The following is a 14,917-nucleotide window of genomic DNA, read 5'->3' on the forward strand; positions in this document are numbered from 1 at the left end:
GGAATCAGTAGGGTCAAAATGCTTGAGATAACACTGTCTTTGTCTTGCAGAGCTAAAGCCAGAGTTAAACAGAAAGCTTATCAGACAGATATGGAGAAGGGCAATCAATAATCTAATCACACAATTCATTCCCCATCAGTAGTCAATTCAAGTCTGAGACCAGAAACGGTGTCTTGTATTTGTCTAGTATAATTCAAAATATCTTCAAGAATATGGCTTTTTACCATTGTCACCTCATTTTCTTGTAAAGATTTTCTTATTTTCATCTTTACCTTATTATGGAGTGAATAATTGCAAAGTGTCCATCAAAACAGTGGACAGAATTACGATCCTGTAAAACACAAACTGTGTTTTATAAAGGATGGAGATGTAATGGTGTGTGAATATAAAGAAAGTCAAAGAACTCATATGCCAGATGCTGTTCATGTTGTTCTGGTATAATGGCAGAAAATGTAGGATTTGTATATTGACTTGTGGATGGACTAAAAATAGTTTTAACAATGAGCCAAATCACCAGTTCTGTACTTAGTTGCTCTTCAAGGTCCCACTGGGCCAAATTTTGTCCTATTTTTACAGCTGTAGGTTTCTAAAGGAACCTCATTGCGAACAGCAATTATTTTGTACTTTTACCAGCAGTCTGGCTCACTGATTTTGATGGGAGTTTGTCTGCGTAAGAACCTTGGGATTTGTCTCAGCATATTTAATTGGACTTAAAGTGTGAGCTCTAGGAATAAGAGGCTGTTGTTAGCATGAACTTAAATAATGCTAATACAGGGTGCAATTAAATGACTACAAAGAATGGGTACATGAGTTGCCTTGCCTGCCCGCCTCTTAGGTGGCCAGACTGCATTAAGAAGCTTTAACTTTGTGGCTTCTTTGATACTTTGAGCAAAGTCCTGCCCTCAGACATGCACACACAACTTCCATTGAATTAATACATCTCCTGTTTATCTCTCAGTGATACACCTAACCCTTTCTCCAGTCGTAGACTCCTCTGACAGCTCAGTGAGTGTAACATGATTCATCCTTCCCTCCTCTTTCTCCTCCCTTGACTAGACACTAACAAACATAACAGAACTTGAGACAAGAGAAAGGAGGCCCCTTATAACGAAAGATTCAATCACATCTTACCAAAAACAAAGGAGGGCACTAGCTAGTGCATGAAGCTGACTCCACTGTTCTAATTGAGGTACACAAATAAAAGGGAGAGAATGGCCCACATTCACCTCCAGTGTAAGCAGGTGCAGCCTCCCAGGCCTCCGTGCTAGTGAGTTTGCTTAGGGCTGAATTTGGCCTGAACAATAAAGCTGTGTATCATATAGTTTTAAAGGACCTGAACTGTTCCACTGAGCTGTACTGATTTTCTCTCTGACCCAAAATACACATGCATGTGTCCTCTACAGTGTAACAGTAGGAGAGTTCCTTTATGTTGTACATATGTTTCTCTCCTCTGGGCGCACATTTTGTACTTGCTATATAGCCTCACTTGCCTCTTCCACCAAATGCTATATCGTAAACTACTCATTCATTATGTTCACTATTTTCTATGTTGTGTATTGGACTATAGTGTGAACTTGTTTGACTTGGTAAGAGAAAGTACTTGTTCACAAGCGGAATGTGACTTCCACTCCTGAATGCACAGTTATAAATTACTTTCAAGAATATCTCTAGAACACAACTGGACTACTGACAACTCTGGGGTTCTCCTGTATTCTGCCCTGATTTACTGTGTGACTGCAAACAACTCACTTTATACATGAGATCATGTATACATAGACCTAACATAAGTAGCACATAAGGAGACAAAGGAGACAAAATCTAGCATATAGAGGCAAACAACACACAGTTTATACACCAACTAGGAAGACATTAGTAAGGCTTTTAGAGACAAGTCATCATGAAAATGGAGTTAAAGATGGTGAACCTACAATAGGCATCTGTTTTTAATGCAGATGACATAGCACAACATGTGGATGAGGATGGGCAAGGGGGCAGGAGGAATGAGGTAGGAATACAGATACAGCCACACTGAGTAAGTCCTAAAACCAATTTCTTATTCCAACAGTGGCCTTCAGAAAACTGAAAACTCCTGCATTCTGTGGATTTGGCATAGTCTGTCTCCCAATTAGATAGCTAAAGGCAATTATAAGTAATAATATATTACTAAATAATAGTAGTAATAAAAACATAGAATAAGTAATAATTATCTCAAGTCAGGAGTTTGGAAAAAAAAATGAATTTGGGAAGAATGAACAGCTTGAATTGGACAACATAAACAGAGGATGAAGCAGCAAGACAAACCAGTGGCCTGGATATATCGATTGGGAGAGCACAAGGGATTGAAGGAAACTCCAAGAAGTCATGCTGGAGTAACAGAAGAGTTTTATTAAAAGTAATAATGAATATTAGTGGAGAAAGGAGTTGAAAATTTTGTACGAATTTCTCTTCGGGCACATTAAGATGATGCCAAAGAGAGAAACTAGTTTTCTATTTACTAACACAAATGAACTCATTGACCCAAAGTTATAAGAGTTAAAAAAAACACCCCTGACACTGAGAACGTATTAACAAAATATATGAAAATGAAACAAAAATTATCACAACTTCTTTGGAGGGAATGTATCATATTCTCCACAGATAGTCCAAAACACATTTTTCTGAAGGTTCACAAAGTACAGCCGTCTTTTGAGCATTTTTGATAAAATGACTGAGCAAATCTGTGTGATGTACAACATAAGCCTGAATTTTAATAAATGTCACACTCTTTTATCACTAAATAAGCATGATGCTGCTACTCAATGCCTGATGGTGAAACAGACACTTAGGAAGATCTAAAGAAAACTTCTTGCATACAAGATAATTTCATTAAAAAAAAAAACCAACACCAAAAAAACCCCCACCACAGCTTTCTTGCTGCATGACAGATGCTCCAGCAAGTAAAGGATGCTGACTGAAGCAGGAAAGGGCAGAAGACTGAAGCAAGCAAGCTTCCTGTTGAAAATCAAAGCACCTAAACACTTTGATGATGAAAAGGCAAGAGCCAGTACTCACAGTAAACTTGTCCACATTCCCCTAAAACGCTACCTTGATGTATTAGAGTACTTATTCAGATAAAGAGCATAGATTCAGTTTTCTCTTTCTCTTTTCTCTCCATCAAGAAAATTGTGTTGACTGATGGAAACATTTGGTCTCAGATCAACAAATCAGCATAAAAACGTGGGGCCTTACTGTCAACTAAGCTATTAAAACATAAGATACACACATCTCTTAATAGATCTATACCACAGCAACAAATTCTTGTTCCTTTCCAGTGTTAAGGTCATCCTGCCTAACAAACCATTTCATATAGGCTTTCTCAAAAGTCTACTCTGCAGGCAATGGCAGATAACAGACAGCTGAATGACTGAATACTCTAGGTCATCCAAAAAATTAGATCAAAGAGTCCCTGTAGTCTATTGAAATGCAATTGCTTCCAAATCACATTGTGGTGTTCCAGGCTTGAAAGAATGGGTCACTGCAGTTTTATTGTAGAGAAGCTATTGCTAATGAAAGGAACAATGGAAAGATTAGTGCTACCAACCATATAGAAGAAACACCACTTTCGGTTTAATTGCAGTGAACAAAGCAAATAGGAAAGAAGGGCAACCAAGTGACAAAAGTAGTTGGTGCAAAGAGGATATAGAAGCTATTCACAAGGTTCTCTTGATCAGAGCACAGCGTCCAGACTTAACATATGATTACTGAATTTGGATCACAGTAAAAACCGATGTGGTTGTCATTACAGACAGCTGACGACACATTCTTAAGAAGGCAGCCTTGCAAACTGGAAGACTAAGAATCCTGTTGATAATTTGCCTGGGATTCATTAGGTGCACTGAAATTAATAAATGGATAGAGAGAAAGGAACAATTATATTTTATTTGTGATACCTACTCTGCAGGAGATTATTATAAGTAAAGGTTTACTTCATTTACCTGTTTAAAATAATAATTTAAGGTGAAATCTATTGAACCTTGGAACTGATTAAAGAAAGAGATTCTAATTGGTGATAATCTGGGTACTGAAAAAGGTTCTGCCATAATAAATTGGTTCATGCCACAATATTTATTCTCCTTTGATCAATTTCTAGATCTTTTCTAAGTGAAGTTTACCAGTCATAACAATCTTTATGTCGAGACAGTGGTAAAAGATCCATTTCAGTCTCAGTTAAGATCACCACATTCTGTTTCTCTGTGACCTGAGGCAGATGTGAACCTTCCTTCTCCAGACAAGACTTGACAAGCCCAGATTCATTTAGCTCATAAAGCACGTTAAAAAACAAAACGTGACCAAACAGAGGAGATCACCCAAACTGTAACTGTTGTGTGTAGATAGAGCACTTTTCTCAGAGGAAAAGACAAACACTGCAATAAGTGAAAACAGTTTTTCTTCTGAATAAATATGGTACAAGCTAGCAGTTGTGAAAATGAAGCTTCCACATAAACAACTAAGCACATCTGATATTAACAGTTCAGCACTATAAACACAACTTAAAAACAAAAGAAAGCTTCATTCCAGCTCCTGACACCTGCTCCAAAGTCACATTTGCAACTGTTCAAATGAACTATAAGATACTAATTCCTCTAACTTGCTGTGAAGAAAAGGTAGAGCATTCAAAATATAATCCAGACTACTTCAACTAGTTACCAGTATTCAACAGCTCTTTCCTAATGAGCCACCCTCTTCTCGAGTCACTGATTACTATTTCAAAGGAAACACTGGGTGTCTCAAGTGCTCCTTTTTTGGTCCCGTCACACAGTTTAATAGCCCTTATGGACAAGTACCTTTGCAAAACAGATTTCTGGAGGGTGACCCAACATATCCTCTGGACCTTAGGCAACCACAAAGCATACAGATACCTTCATATACCTAACACTTAAATGTCACTGCTTTAATCTGCAACCACAGGAGATTGCTTTGCAAGTGCAAGGCCTTAAGCCTAAAAAACATCAATAACTATTAATTCTGGAGATGAGTCTTCTGAATTACATCAGTAAAGACTTCTCTGCAGGCAATGAGCACTGTCAAACGTATTTTGAAAAAATCATCTGTGAGTAATAATTTTTCAGGAACTTGGATGACAGCCGTAAATATTATCATTGCATATTTTCCATTTAACACATTCATAAAAGATCAACTAATCAAGACTTATAAACCCAGATAAGGCTGGAATTGTCAAAGGAAATGAAGGGAAATTAGTTCCTAACTCCTGCTGAGCTAGGAAATTCACCCTTCCTTAAAGCAGTTGACAAGCCTAGGTATAATATTTTTTTCTCACAAGCTTATGGATTGATTTTTTTTTCTTTATTCATAGTAGTTCACAAAGGCAGGAAGAGCATTTACTTAAGAGCAAGCAAAAATGTATAAACTATCACAAACTATAACAAATTAAAATTGCTATGGGATAATTACTAGGACTACCAGCAAGTCTTCTGGGTTTTTTTTTCCTGAAAAACTGTGATCAAAAAATACACACTACAATGCAGTTCATTGGCTATAACTAAACCTCTTCTGTCAAATGCAATAGTAACCAGTGGTATTAGGAAAATCACCAAATGGTGTATGGTATCCTGAATATTATATGAATTACATACCTTCAGCTACTATTCCATGTATAAAAATCCTTTTAATGCTGATTAGTTTTAAATAAACACTTACCAAGCCTACACATGTAGATATTGCTACTGAAGAGGTGCTATCATTCCTTATAAATCCCTGGTAGAAACACTGCTCAATTTCATGTTCCTGAGACTTTGAGACTCCATCTTTCCCGAGTACCTGGACAATAAAACTGTTGCTTAAAATGGTTGAAGGTTTAAGTTCTAAGTGAAGTTCCTGTCCAAATGCTGAAAATTTGTAGTGCAAGGAACTCTTTGAACTCTGAGCTGATCTCTTTCTCCTAGTACTGTGCAAAACATCATGTGAAACGTACGAACCACTGGAATCCACTTTGACAGGTGTCACAAATGCATAATCTGTAACGATAAAAAGTTAGCCATCAGCTTTTGTATCCAACAAATAAGGTATGTGTCATTCTAACACGGTAAGCATCAGGCTTTCACTATGGCACGAAGCATTGCCTCATTTAGGGAACAGCCTGAAAGCTCTGCAGGCTATGTGTGTGTACAGTCTTGACTGCATAAATTCACCCCTGTAAGTCACACAGGCCCTCAAACAGTGTTTGTTTCCTTTCTGCCCCACTGAGAGGCACAGGCTAACTAGCATAGCTGTGAACATTCCCACAATCGCTCTTCTGAAGACATTTGTCATCACCAGCAGATCTGTAGATTTTCCCCTCCCCCTGCATTAATTGCTGTCAAATGTGAAGGCTGCTCTGGTTTGAGAGTTTTTTTCCTTCCCTAAGAATGCAGCAAATATTATATCACTCTAGGGGTAACCACGACTGAGACTCTGTAGAACTGTACCACTTGTTCAAATGGATTAAAGGATTAATTTATTAATGCCTTAACTGAGTGAGACCTCATCTCTTTGTAGTGACTTGATTAGACTGGGTTTCAAATTGTAACTGACCTTCAGCAGAAAGAGATTACATCCTACCTAATAACCTTTAGGCAACCATTGCTAATTGCATGTCAAAGAAGTTTATTGTTTTGGATAAAATAGGTGAAAACATTACAAAACTATTTGTGAGGAGAAGACTAAGATCTACTCACAACCACCTAAGAAAGGGAAAAATAGAGGCCATGATTCAGCTAGCTGCATAAGCAGTTGCCTAGCTTGGAGTACATGACCATTGCTGTTGATCTAGCCATACAGAGATTACTTGTATCCTGGAAGCTGGGTCTGAATTTTAGCCATTTGCTGAACCTGGACCGTGGCACCTATTCCTGGTTATATGAGTAATTCTGCTGAATAAACTGCTTCATAATCCCATTTCATTTTCAAGCTATATTTCTCTGTGAACACTTAAAGATGTCCATGCATTTGACAGTAAAACAATTAATTTCTCTTCCTAAATTGAAATAACACCATTAAAAAAGAAGAAAACCCCTCCTCCTGGTGTTGTAACAGATGTTGCAAAAACTGTTTCTTTGCCTGAAGAGCCTTTATTGGACACATATTAAGCTGAAAACATAACCAGTGATAGGTTGTTTTTCCTTAGACAGTGGAAACAATACATCAAGAACTTTCACTTTCCTCAAGTGCTGTTAATCAACGGCAGAAGTTGAGGACGCTAAACAGGCTGGTGGCCAAAAAATGCAAGCAGCTGCTGGAGAGAGGGAATCCCCCAGCGAGCAGACGACAGGGTGCAAGAGGGTTTTCCTTTCTGCACCCTGGTGTGGTTCTCTATTGTACTTTGTTTCCACTTGCACCCAATAAAAAGCATATACTGCACTTCAAACTTCCCAAAGTAATCAGCATCTAAGTGTTAGTCTCTGCAACCTGGGAACAAACAGCTCCTGAGCTCTCACTCACACGACTCCTTTCTCTGCAGGTTTGTTTTCCCTTTAGCCTGCATTGCACAGCTTCTTCCACCCTCCCACCCAAATCTCTTCATTACTTTTGTCTCATTGGTTCCATAACAGACACATGAGGTTTTGTTGTTGTGGCTACATACACATTCATCTTTCTAATTGCACATGTAAACGTGGCTGTATTTACCGTCTCATTCATTTGCTTTGCTGTTACATCTCGTCCCTTTTAGCTTCTGCATACAGGGCTTAACAAGTTAATCTCTGCCCACAGTTAGCTATTTCAAACAGCAGCCAGCTTGCTTTCACTTCATGTTCCCCGAACACTGTGGCTTCTTCCCTTTAAATGCTCAGTCCACCAAAAAAAAGCATCCATGCAAATGTTCATATACACAGACACAGAGCGAGCTATACGAACCATGATTCAATTCACTGATGCTGTCACTGGTTAAAGTTGCTGCACGAGACATGCAACAGAGGCAGCACAGCTGAAGGGTCTGCAAGAGAGGAAAAAAAAAAAAAAAGAAAGAAAAGAAGTATTGGGCACGATTTACTTGACAAGGGAAGGCAGAAAGACAAGGCACCAGAAACTGTGCAGTAACCTGGTATGAAAGTACACCAGGCGACTGCAAAAGAAAGGGCTCTCGACCTGCCTTTACAGCGCTTCCAAGCCACGGGAGGGTCGGGAATTGCATGGAGCTGCCGCTGAGAATCGCAACAGGTAAAGTCCAGACGACCAGCAGGAGACAGTCCATGTTCCGCCGCGCACCTGGCGTGCTACCTGCTCCCCGAAGCGTGCGGCGGGGGAGCCCGGATCCCCCGCATGGTCACCTGGGCTCTGCCCCGCAGCAGCTCGGGCGGCCGGCTCGCAGCGCCGCGCCCCCGCCGTGCGCGGCGGCGGAGCCCATGGAGCGGCGCCCAGGTGAGCGCGCCCTCGCCGCCGCTGCCGCCGCGCGCGCTTTAAGGCGCCGCCGCCGCCGCCGCCGCGGGGCAGCGCTGCCTCCGGCGCCGCGTCTCGGCGCGGCCGCCGCCCGGGGGGCGACGCGGAGCGGAGCGGGCGGGACCAATGGGGAGGTGGCGGGGCCGGGCCGGGGCCGGGACTCGCCGGCGCAGGCGGGGAGGCACCTGGGAAAGGGGGTGGCTGCGGCCCCCCCGAGCTCGGGGGCAGCGGGGAAGCGGCTGGGCTGAGCGAGGGCAGCGGCAGCGCTGGCACACCTGTGGCGATCGGCACGGAGCTCGGGGGGACCTTCGCCAGGGTAGGCGGGGGGCAAAAGTGGGGACCGACCCACGGGGCTGAATCGCAAGGACCAGAGTATTCGTGATGATGCTGACAGAAGGAGCAAAGTCCGGTATCAGCCACCCAGCTTCCAAAGCACCGTTCACTTGGAGAGAATACAGTGTTATTTGCTATTATTTTTACAGGGAGCTTCAGGGGGAAACAAACAAACAAATCAAACATAGATTAGGTTGCCTGGGAAGAAAATACAGCTGTGGTAGAACAAGACCAGTTACTAACTATTGAACACTGATGTCCACAAAGGAGCTGACTTTCACGCAGTGGCTTACACGTGTTGAGCCAAATGCAGCACCAGGTTCTGGTCTCAACTGACCGAGTCTATGCTACTTGGTTACACTTTCCCATCCACAGAAAACTTCAGTAAAGGATCAAAGACCTAAATAATCTGAAAGGAAACGGAAGTATTGACGTGAATGGGACTGGCCCAGGCTGTAAACCAATACAGAACTTGCTTCTGATGGTTCTGGCTTCACTTGGAGAAGTGTCCCTCACCTCATGATCTCCCTTTTGTGCTTTCCAGTGTGTGTCTCAGTCCAATCTCACTCAAAATCTCCCTTGTCCCAGGGTCACACCATGAAAATGAACAGTAGCTGTGTCAATTTAACGTGCCTTGCTGCTCCAGTTGGCACACAAGCTGGAGAGCACAATGGAAGCCGAGGTGAGCTGGAGGTCATCTCCTCTATATACCTCCTTCACCGGGGGTTTCGTGGTAACTAGTTCGGGGCAGTGGATTAGACAGATCAGAGATATTTTCCCTTCTAAAGCATTTCCTGTCTTTAAACATTTCCAGGTGTGGAATTTCTCCTTCACCTCTCTCTGTTTCCCAGTGGGTTTTACATTATCATCTTGCTGAATATATTATGATAAAGTTTCAAGATCTCCTTGTAGTAGTGCACCTGTCACCTCCCACCGAGTGTATTCAAACAAAATAGCTGGCTACAGGTTTACAATGGTCCCAGTGGAGCAGAACACATAAACCATGCTGTGCATTGCAGATAATAGGAGAAAAATGTGAAATTATTGGGCTATAATTTTACTATCGGCCCTCAATACCCTGAACAGACAGACATGACTGTTTTCAGTGGACGACATGACTGTGAAGACTGACATTTTATTTGCTGTGAGGGGAGGGAAATAAATACAGTTCTCTAGCAATTACAAGAATTGTTTAAGAAACAAAAAGGACAACTTTCACCATAAACCTAGCACCACTGAAGGGAGTTTTGCTGTTGATTTCTGTGGAGTTAAGATTTCACCCTGGGGATTTATAGTTTCTGAGTATGATCAAAGAAGAAGAAAAAAATGTGACACTACTTTGCTTGACTATAAATTACATGCGTCCAAATTTGAGTTGGCATTAGCCGGGGACCCCAACCTTTCTTGGCCTGTAGGCTGCAACATTGATCAGCATGCTTTGCTCCCCAAGTCAATCAAGATCCCAGCAGTGATGGTCATAAACATCAGAGAATCCTGCAGGCAGCTTGTTACCATGTGCAAACATAGTTACCATGCAAAACATTAGAGAAATAAAGCTCCACAGTCAGCAGTGTAGTAAACAATGCAGTCAGAGGGGTTTTTTCCTCCCCACTCCCTAGCAATTCCCACCTCAGATGACCAGCAAGCATGTATTCCTTCAGAGATAATCATTACCATACTACAGTGTGTTATTGGACCATTCTCTATTCTCCCTAAGCTGTCAGGTTGGATGCTGCTATCACTATTTTATGCTGATCAGTTTTGTCATGTTTTTAGTAGGTCTTTTTCTTCCCCTACCTGTTTGTATCCACCTGTTGTAATTGTGTTCCACCTACATGAGAAATTCCTCCATTACTGGCGAATACAACAAAGTGCAGAGACCCAGTTGAAGCTTGTCACTCTTAAGGAGCATTGCACTGCAGGTAATACCTTTCTTGGGGAGGGATCTCCAGTGTATAAAGATCATCTCTGTACCATGACTCAGGAAGTCAGGATTTCTCTCATGTCTGCAAGGGATAGTAGAGGGTTTGCTACTCTATACCAGCAGGGAGTTACTGCTTCACTTTCACCACTGCACTGAGGCTCGCAAGAGCATAGCCCGAGTTTCACCAGGGCTTCTCATCCGCTCGCTCTAGACAGATCACACCTACTTGCAAAGTGTCCGTTGTCTTGATGTCTAGATGCAAAGATGGATGTTCTTGTTTCCACTTGCTAGCTTATCAGAGAAAATGGATTATTATTTTTAATAACTCTTATTTCTAATTCTGATTCCCTCTTTTCTCATGAATTTCTATAGACTGTTTTCCCCAAGAACTATACTGTCATGGCCATCGTGATAGAGTCTAGCCCCACACAGAACTCACATTATCGGTACCATGACTGACAGGCAGCCAGAAGAAATATGCCCTGATTTAAAATGCCATCGTGTTTGTTTTGCTGTCTTTGTTAGAGCAAATTCTTTATCATATGAGACATTCGTGACCACTGAGATGAGTGAATGATTCACAGGAGTTTGTTGCCTGATAGCTGTCACCTCTTCCTCTGTCAACCTAAAGTATTTTTCCAGATATATTTGTATTAGAAATGAATTTGAATAATTTATACCATATTTAAATCATATATGATTGGATGACTGGAAGCAGAGTACTTCCAAAGGGAAAATGATGCAGTGAGGACTTGTTTTAATCAGGTAGTCACATTGTACTGAGTGAATACACATAATAGAATCGGAGCAGATACATTTTTTTGCTAACTAAGCATTCAGTTTCTCCATATCTACTTGACCATTTCTGTGACTATTTCTTACTGAACAACAGACTTGTTGGGTTATTCAGGATACTTGTAAGCACTCCACAGGATTTTTCCAGCACAATCTTTATGCTCTCTTTGTGTTTATCCTCATGAAGATGTTTCACTCTTGTGAAGCACAGAAGCCGTTTGCCTTCATTTATAGTGAGTGGTGACTAACCACATGCTGGTTAGCTGGTTAGTCTGGTTAGCAGTCAAACTCCTTGTGGAGAAGTCTTCATGGAAACTCCATTACAAATGAAAATTATCCACTTTAGAATGAGCTGGTAGTTTTCAAAAACCATCAAGTTCATCTTTGTCCCAAATTGAAGAGGCTCCAAAGTGAAGTTATGCTCCAAAGCTGGTTATGCTCCATACATACCACAACTGCTAAGGAGGCTTTTCTTTCCCATTGTATTATTAATTCAATAATCTTAAGGTATTTTTTGAATTTATATAATTTGTCTAAAGAGTTCAGCATCTGTTACTCAGTTGTAGCAGGACAAAACCTCCAGTGGAACAAAATATGAGCAACTCAAAAAGAACTTGTGGAAGGGTTCACATAGATGAAGTGTATTTGCAGGGATGTAGTCATCTGGTATCGAATTATATTTGCATGGCTATTCATACGTTATCTAAACCCACTCAATACCATACAGCTTAGGAAGAGGCCAAATCCCTTCAGCTGGCATAAATGATCATAGCTCCTCTATCTGTCTGAGTTACAGAACCTGAGAAGAGAGTCTGTTGTATGCTTCCTGCCAGAAAGATCCGTTGTGCAGAAAAGAGCTTGTAAACAAAGAGAGTTTGTGGCCTGCCTCCCTGCCATAGGGAGCACCTTGCGTATGGTACGGGGGCACAATTGGAACATGACACATTCTAACAGACTTAGCACTTGCTCTTACTTCCACGGAGTAGGTTTATAAAGCGCTAGACAGTATTGTAATGCCTGCTAACAGCAGATCCACTCCTACACTGTATCCTTTCCCCCCTCCCCAAATTTTAAAAGGCTACTCTCACAAAAAGGAACAATGAGGACTTCTTTGTTTACTTCTGTGAAATCTGAAGCTGACTACAGTATTCTCAGGAATGGAAAATGCGAGTCCAGCGTGTTCCCAAAAGCATATTTCTGCATTTCTAGCCAGTGTTCAGTTTATAATATGAGCTACTGTAACAAAGTTGCTTTTGCATGATGGCTAATTGCATTCTTTAGTGACACATGGCATGGGCTACACCATGTCACTGGTTATTCTGTTTATGGGTACCTATACTTCAGCTGACATGGAAACTGTATAAGTAACAAAAGCATCTACTGGTTGACTTAGTGTGGCTCCTCCATTAATTCCTGTTCCTTAAGAGACTGAAAATTCACAGATAAAATTCCACTCTCTCACCAGTTTCTGTATTAAATTCTGCTTTCTGCAGAAGCCTCAAAACGTGGTGTTAGGACTGAAGTTATTTCCTCAAATGGTCTCTAAACCCACAGTTTTCAGACTGCATCCTATAAATTCTGGCAAACTCCATGCAATAAAGAGTAATCTCTGTGGAATAGGTTTTCACCACCATTTACAGTAATATTTTCTGTCAATAAGCCCCTAAATTCATTTCACATAGCTTTTTAATCACAGCCACTGGAAAAGGAGCTTGATCCAACATTCCTTCTCTACCCTAACTCCCAACGAAATCAAAGAAACAATGTTTACGTTTTTTCTTCACCCAATTTGCACGTAGCACTGGGCTGTTATAGTCCCAAATAAATGCTTTTGATTACAAATATTAAACACAATTTTCTGCCTACATGCATTTCTCTGTATTGCACAGCACGTCCATCCTAATTTGATTAGTTCTACACATTTATTTGTGCTAGCTGGACATCCTACTTTCTGGCATGGAGTATGAAGTTCCAGCTATCCTGCTGACTTGTTACCATTGTACTTGCTCTACCCTGCTGCACAAGAGATTTGGGCTCAGGAGCGGAACTAAAACCACCTCCGTGCTGGGTGCTTACGGCTGACATATAGAAACTTCACAGAGCAATGTTCTGCATTTCTCTTGCAGTCAGTGCTGTAGGCTAATGCTTAGATTTTAGAAGAGATTAACTGACTTGCACTTCTAGTGTCACCAGCAATTTTTAAGAGGGGGAGGGGAGACCAAGGAAGCAAGAAAGACAACCTAAAAACTTCTCAAATAGCATTCATTTGGCTTGGATCCAAATGGCACAAGTCGCTGCCACAGTGTCCCGACACAGTCTGTGGCTGAAAAGTGAACAAGGGGAAGCTGCAGCTCAGTACATGGGGGCTCTGTCACACACACAGACCAAAATTAAATTAAAATGTCCATCACTAATAGAAGAAAAATAAAAGCTGTCATTGTGGGTGGCCCAACTAAGGCTTTGCAAGCACTACATTTTAGAACAGTTTTCCTGGAAACTTGCCAAGTGTAATTAAAGCACAGGTACCTCCAAACTCACAGAACTCTAATAAAAACAATTATGCAGTTTATAATGTTGTGCACGTGCCAAAATTTGTATTTATACAATGGATCAAAAATTGCACGGGAGAAACAGTGCAGTCCAGCAGGTTCAAAGATCCACTTTGAAAATGCTTTTTATAAATACTGATTTGCCCTACACCCGGAAAGCTGTGTAGCCTACGGAGTCACAAAGGCATATTTAAAACCCCTGCAAGTTACTTCTAAGACACTACTATTGGTTTCAGACACACTTTGGCATCACGTGCAGGAAGGAAAGCCCCGTCTCTGTTACAGTCAGCCAGCATCTGCACCCCAGAAAAGGATAAACCGGGCCAAGAAAGAAAATCCATATGGAAGTTTCAACCTCTGTCTTCCATGTTCGAAATGTATGAGGTTACTCCACCCCCAAAACAAATGGCATTAGGATGAAATGGTACCTCATTCATTTCTTATTGGTTCTTCTTTTCACCCCTGTAAACAAAACATACTTGCTTCATCCAATAGAGGCCAAAAGTTGTTTTTTTCTCCCCTACTCCTAGTAGCGCTGCTTCATCTCACCCTAGTCTGATGTATTATCGTGCTTTTTCATTTTATTTCTGATCTGGAAAGGTAACTTCTGCTGGTGTGACTTGTTCCCACAAGTGCTAGCATCATTTCGCATTGCTTTCTAAGATAAGATCTCTGATGACAATTTTCCCACTTGTATCCAGTTAGTTTCAGGGTGGGAGTCTGAGTTCTGGGATGAAAATTTCAAGTGCACTCTGGGGACCTAATTTTCCAAAGTACCAAGAATTCACAGCTCCAGTTGAGATCAAGATGAACTAAACCTGCTCAGCATTTCTGAACATGAATCCCTGGACTCTTTCGAACAACATACCCTGAGAAGAACATTGCTGGGAAGATTTAGTCTCCA

General features: G+C 41.3%; 1 protein-coding gene across 1 annotated transcript in view; it reads right to left on the minus strand.

Annotated features, from left to right (window-relative positions):
- The window catches only part of ADAMTS18 (ADAM metallopeptidase with thrombospondin type 1 motif 18), a 75,613-nt gene extending 67,386 nt beyond the window's left edge, over window positions 1–8,227 (minus strand). The window contains 3 exon segments of the mRNA XM_068411344.1: window positions 5,698–6,014; window positions 7,891–7,969; window positions 8,126–8,227. Coding sequence (XP_068267445.1) covers window positions 5,698–6,014; window positions 7,891–7,969; window positions 8,126–8,227 — 498 coding nt within the window.
- Between the last annotated feature and the right edge of the window lie 6,690 nt (window positions 8,228–14,917).

Source organism: Nyctibius grandis, chromosome 12 (genome assembly GCF_013368605.1).
Source record: "Nyctibius grandis isolate bNycGra1 chromosome 12, bNycGra1.pri, whole genome shotgun sequence".
Classification (NCBI taxonomy): Eukaryota; Metazoa; Chordata; class Aves; order Nyctibiiformes; family Nyctibiidae; genus Nyctibius; species Nyctibius grandis.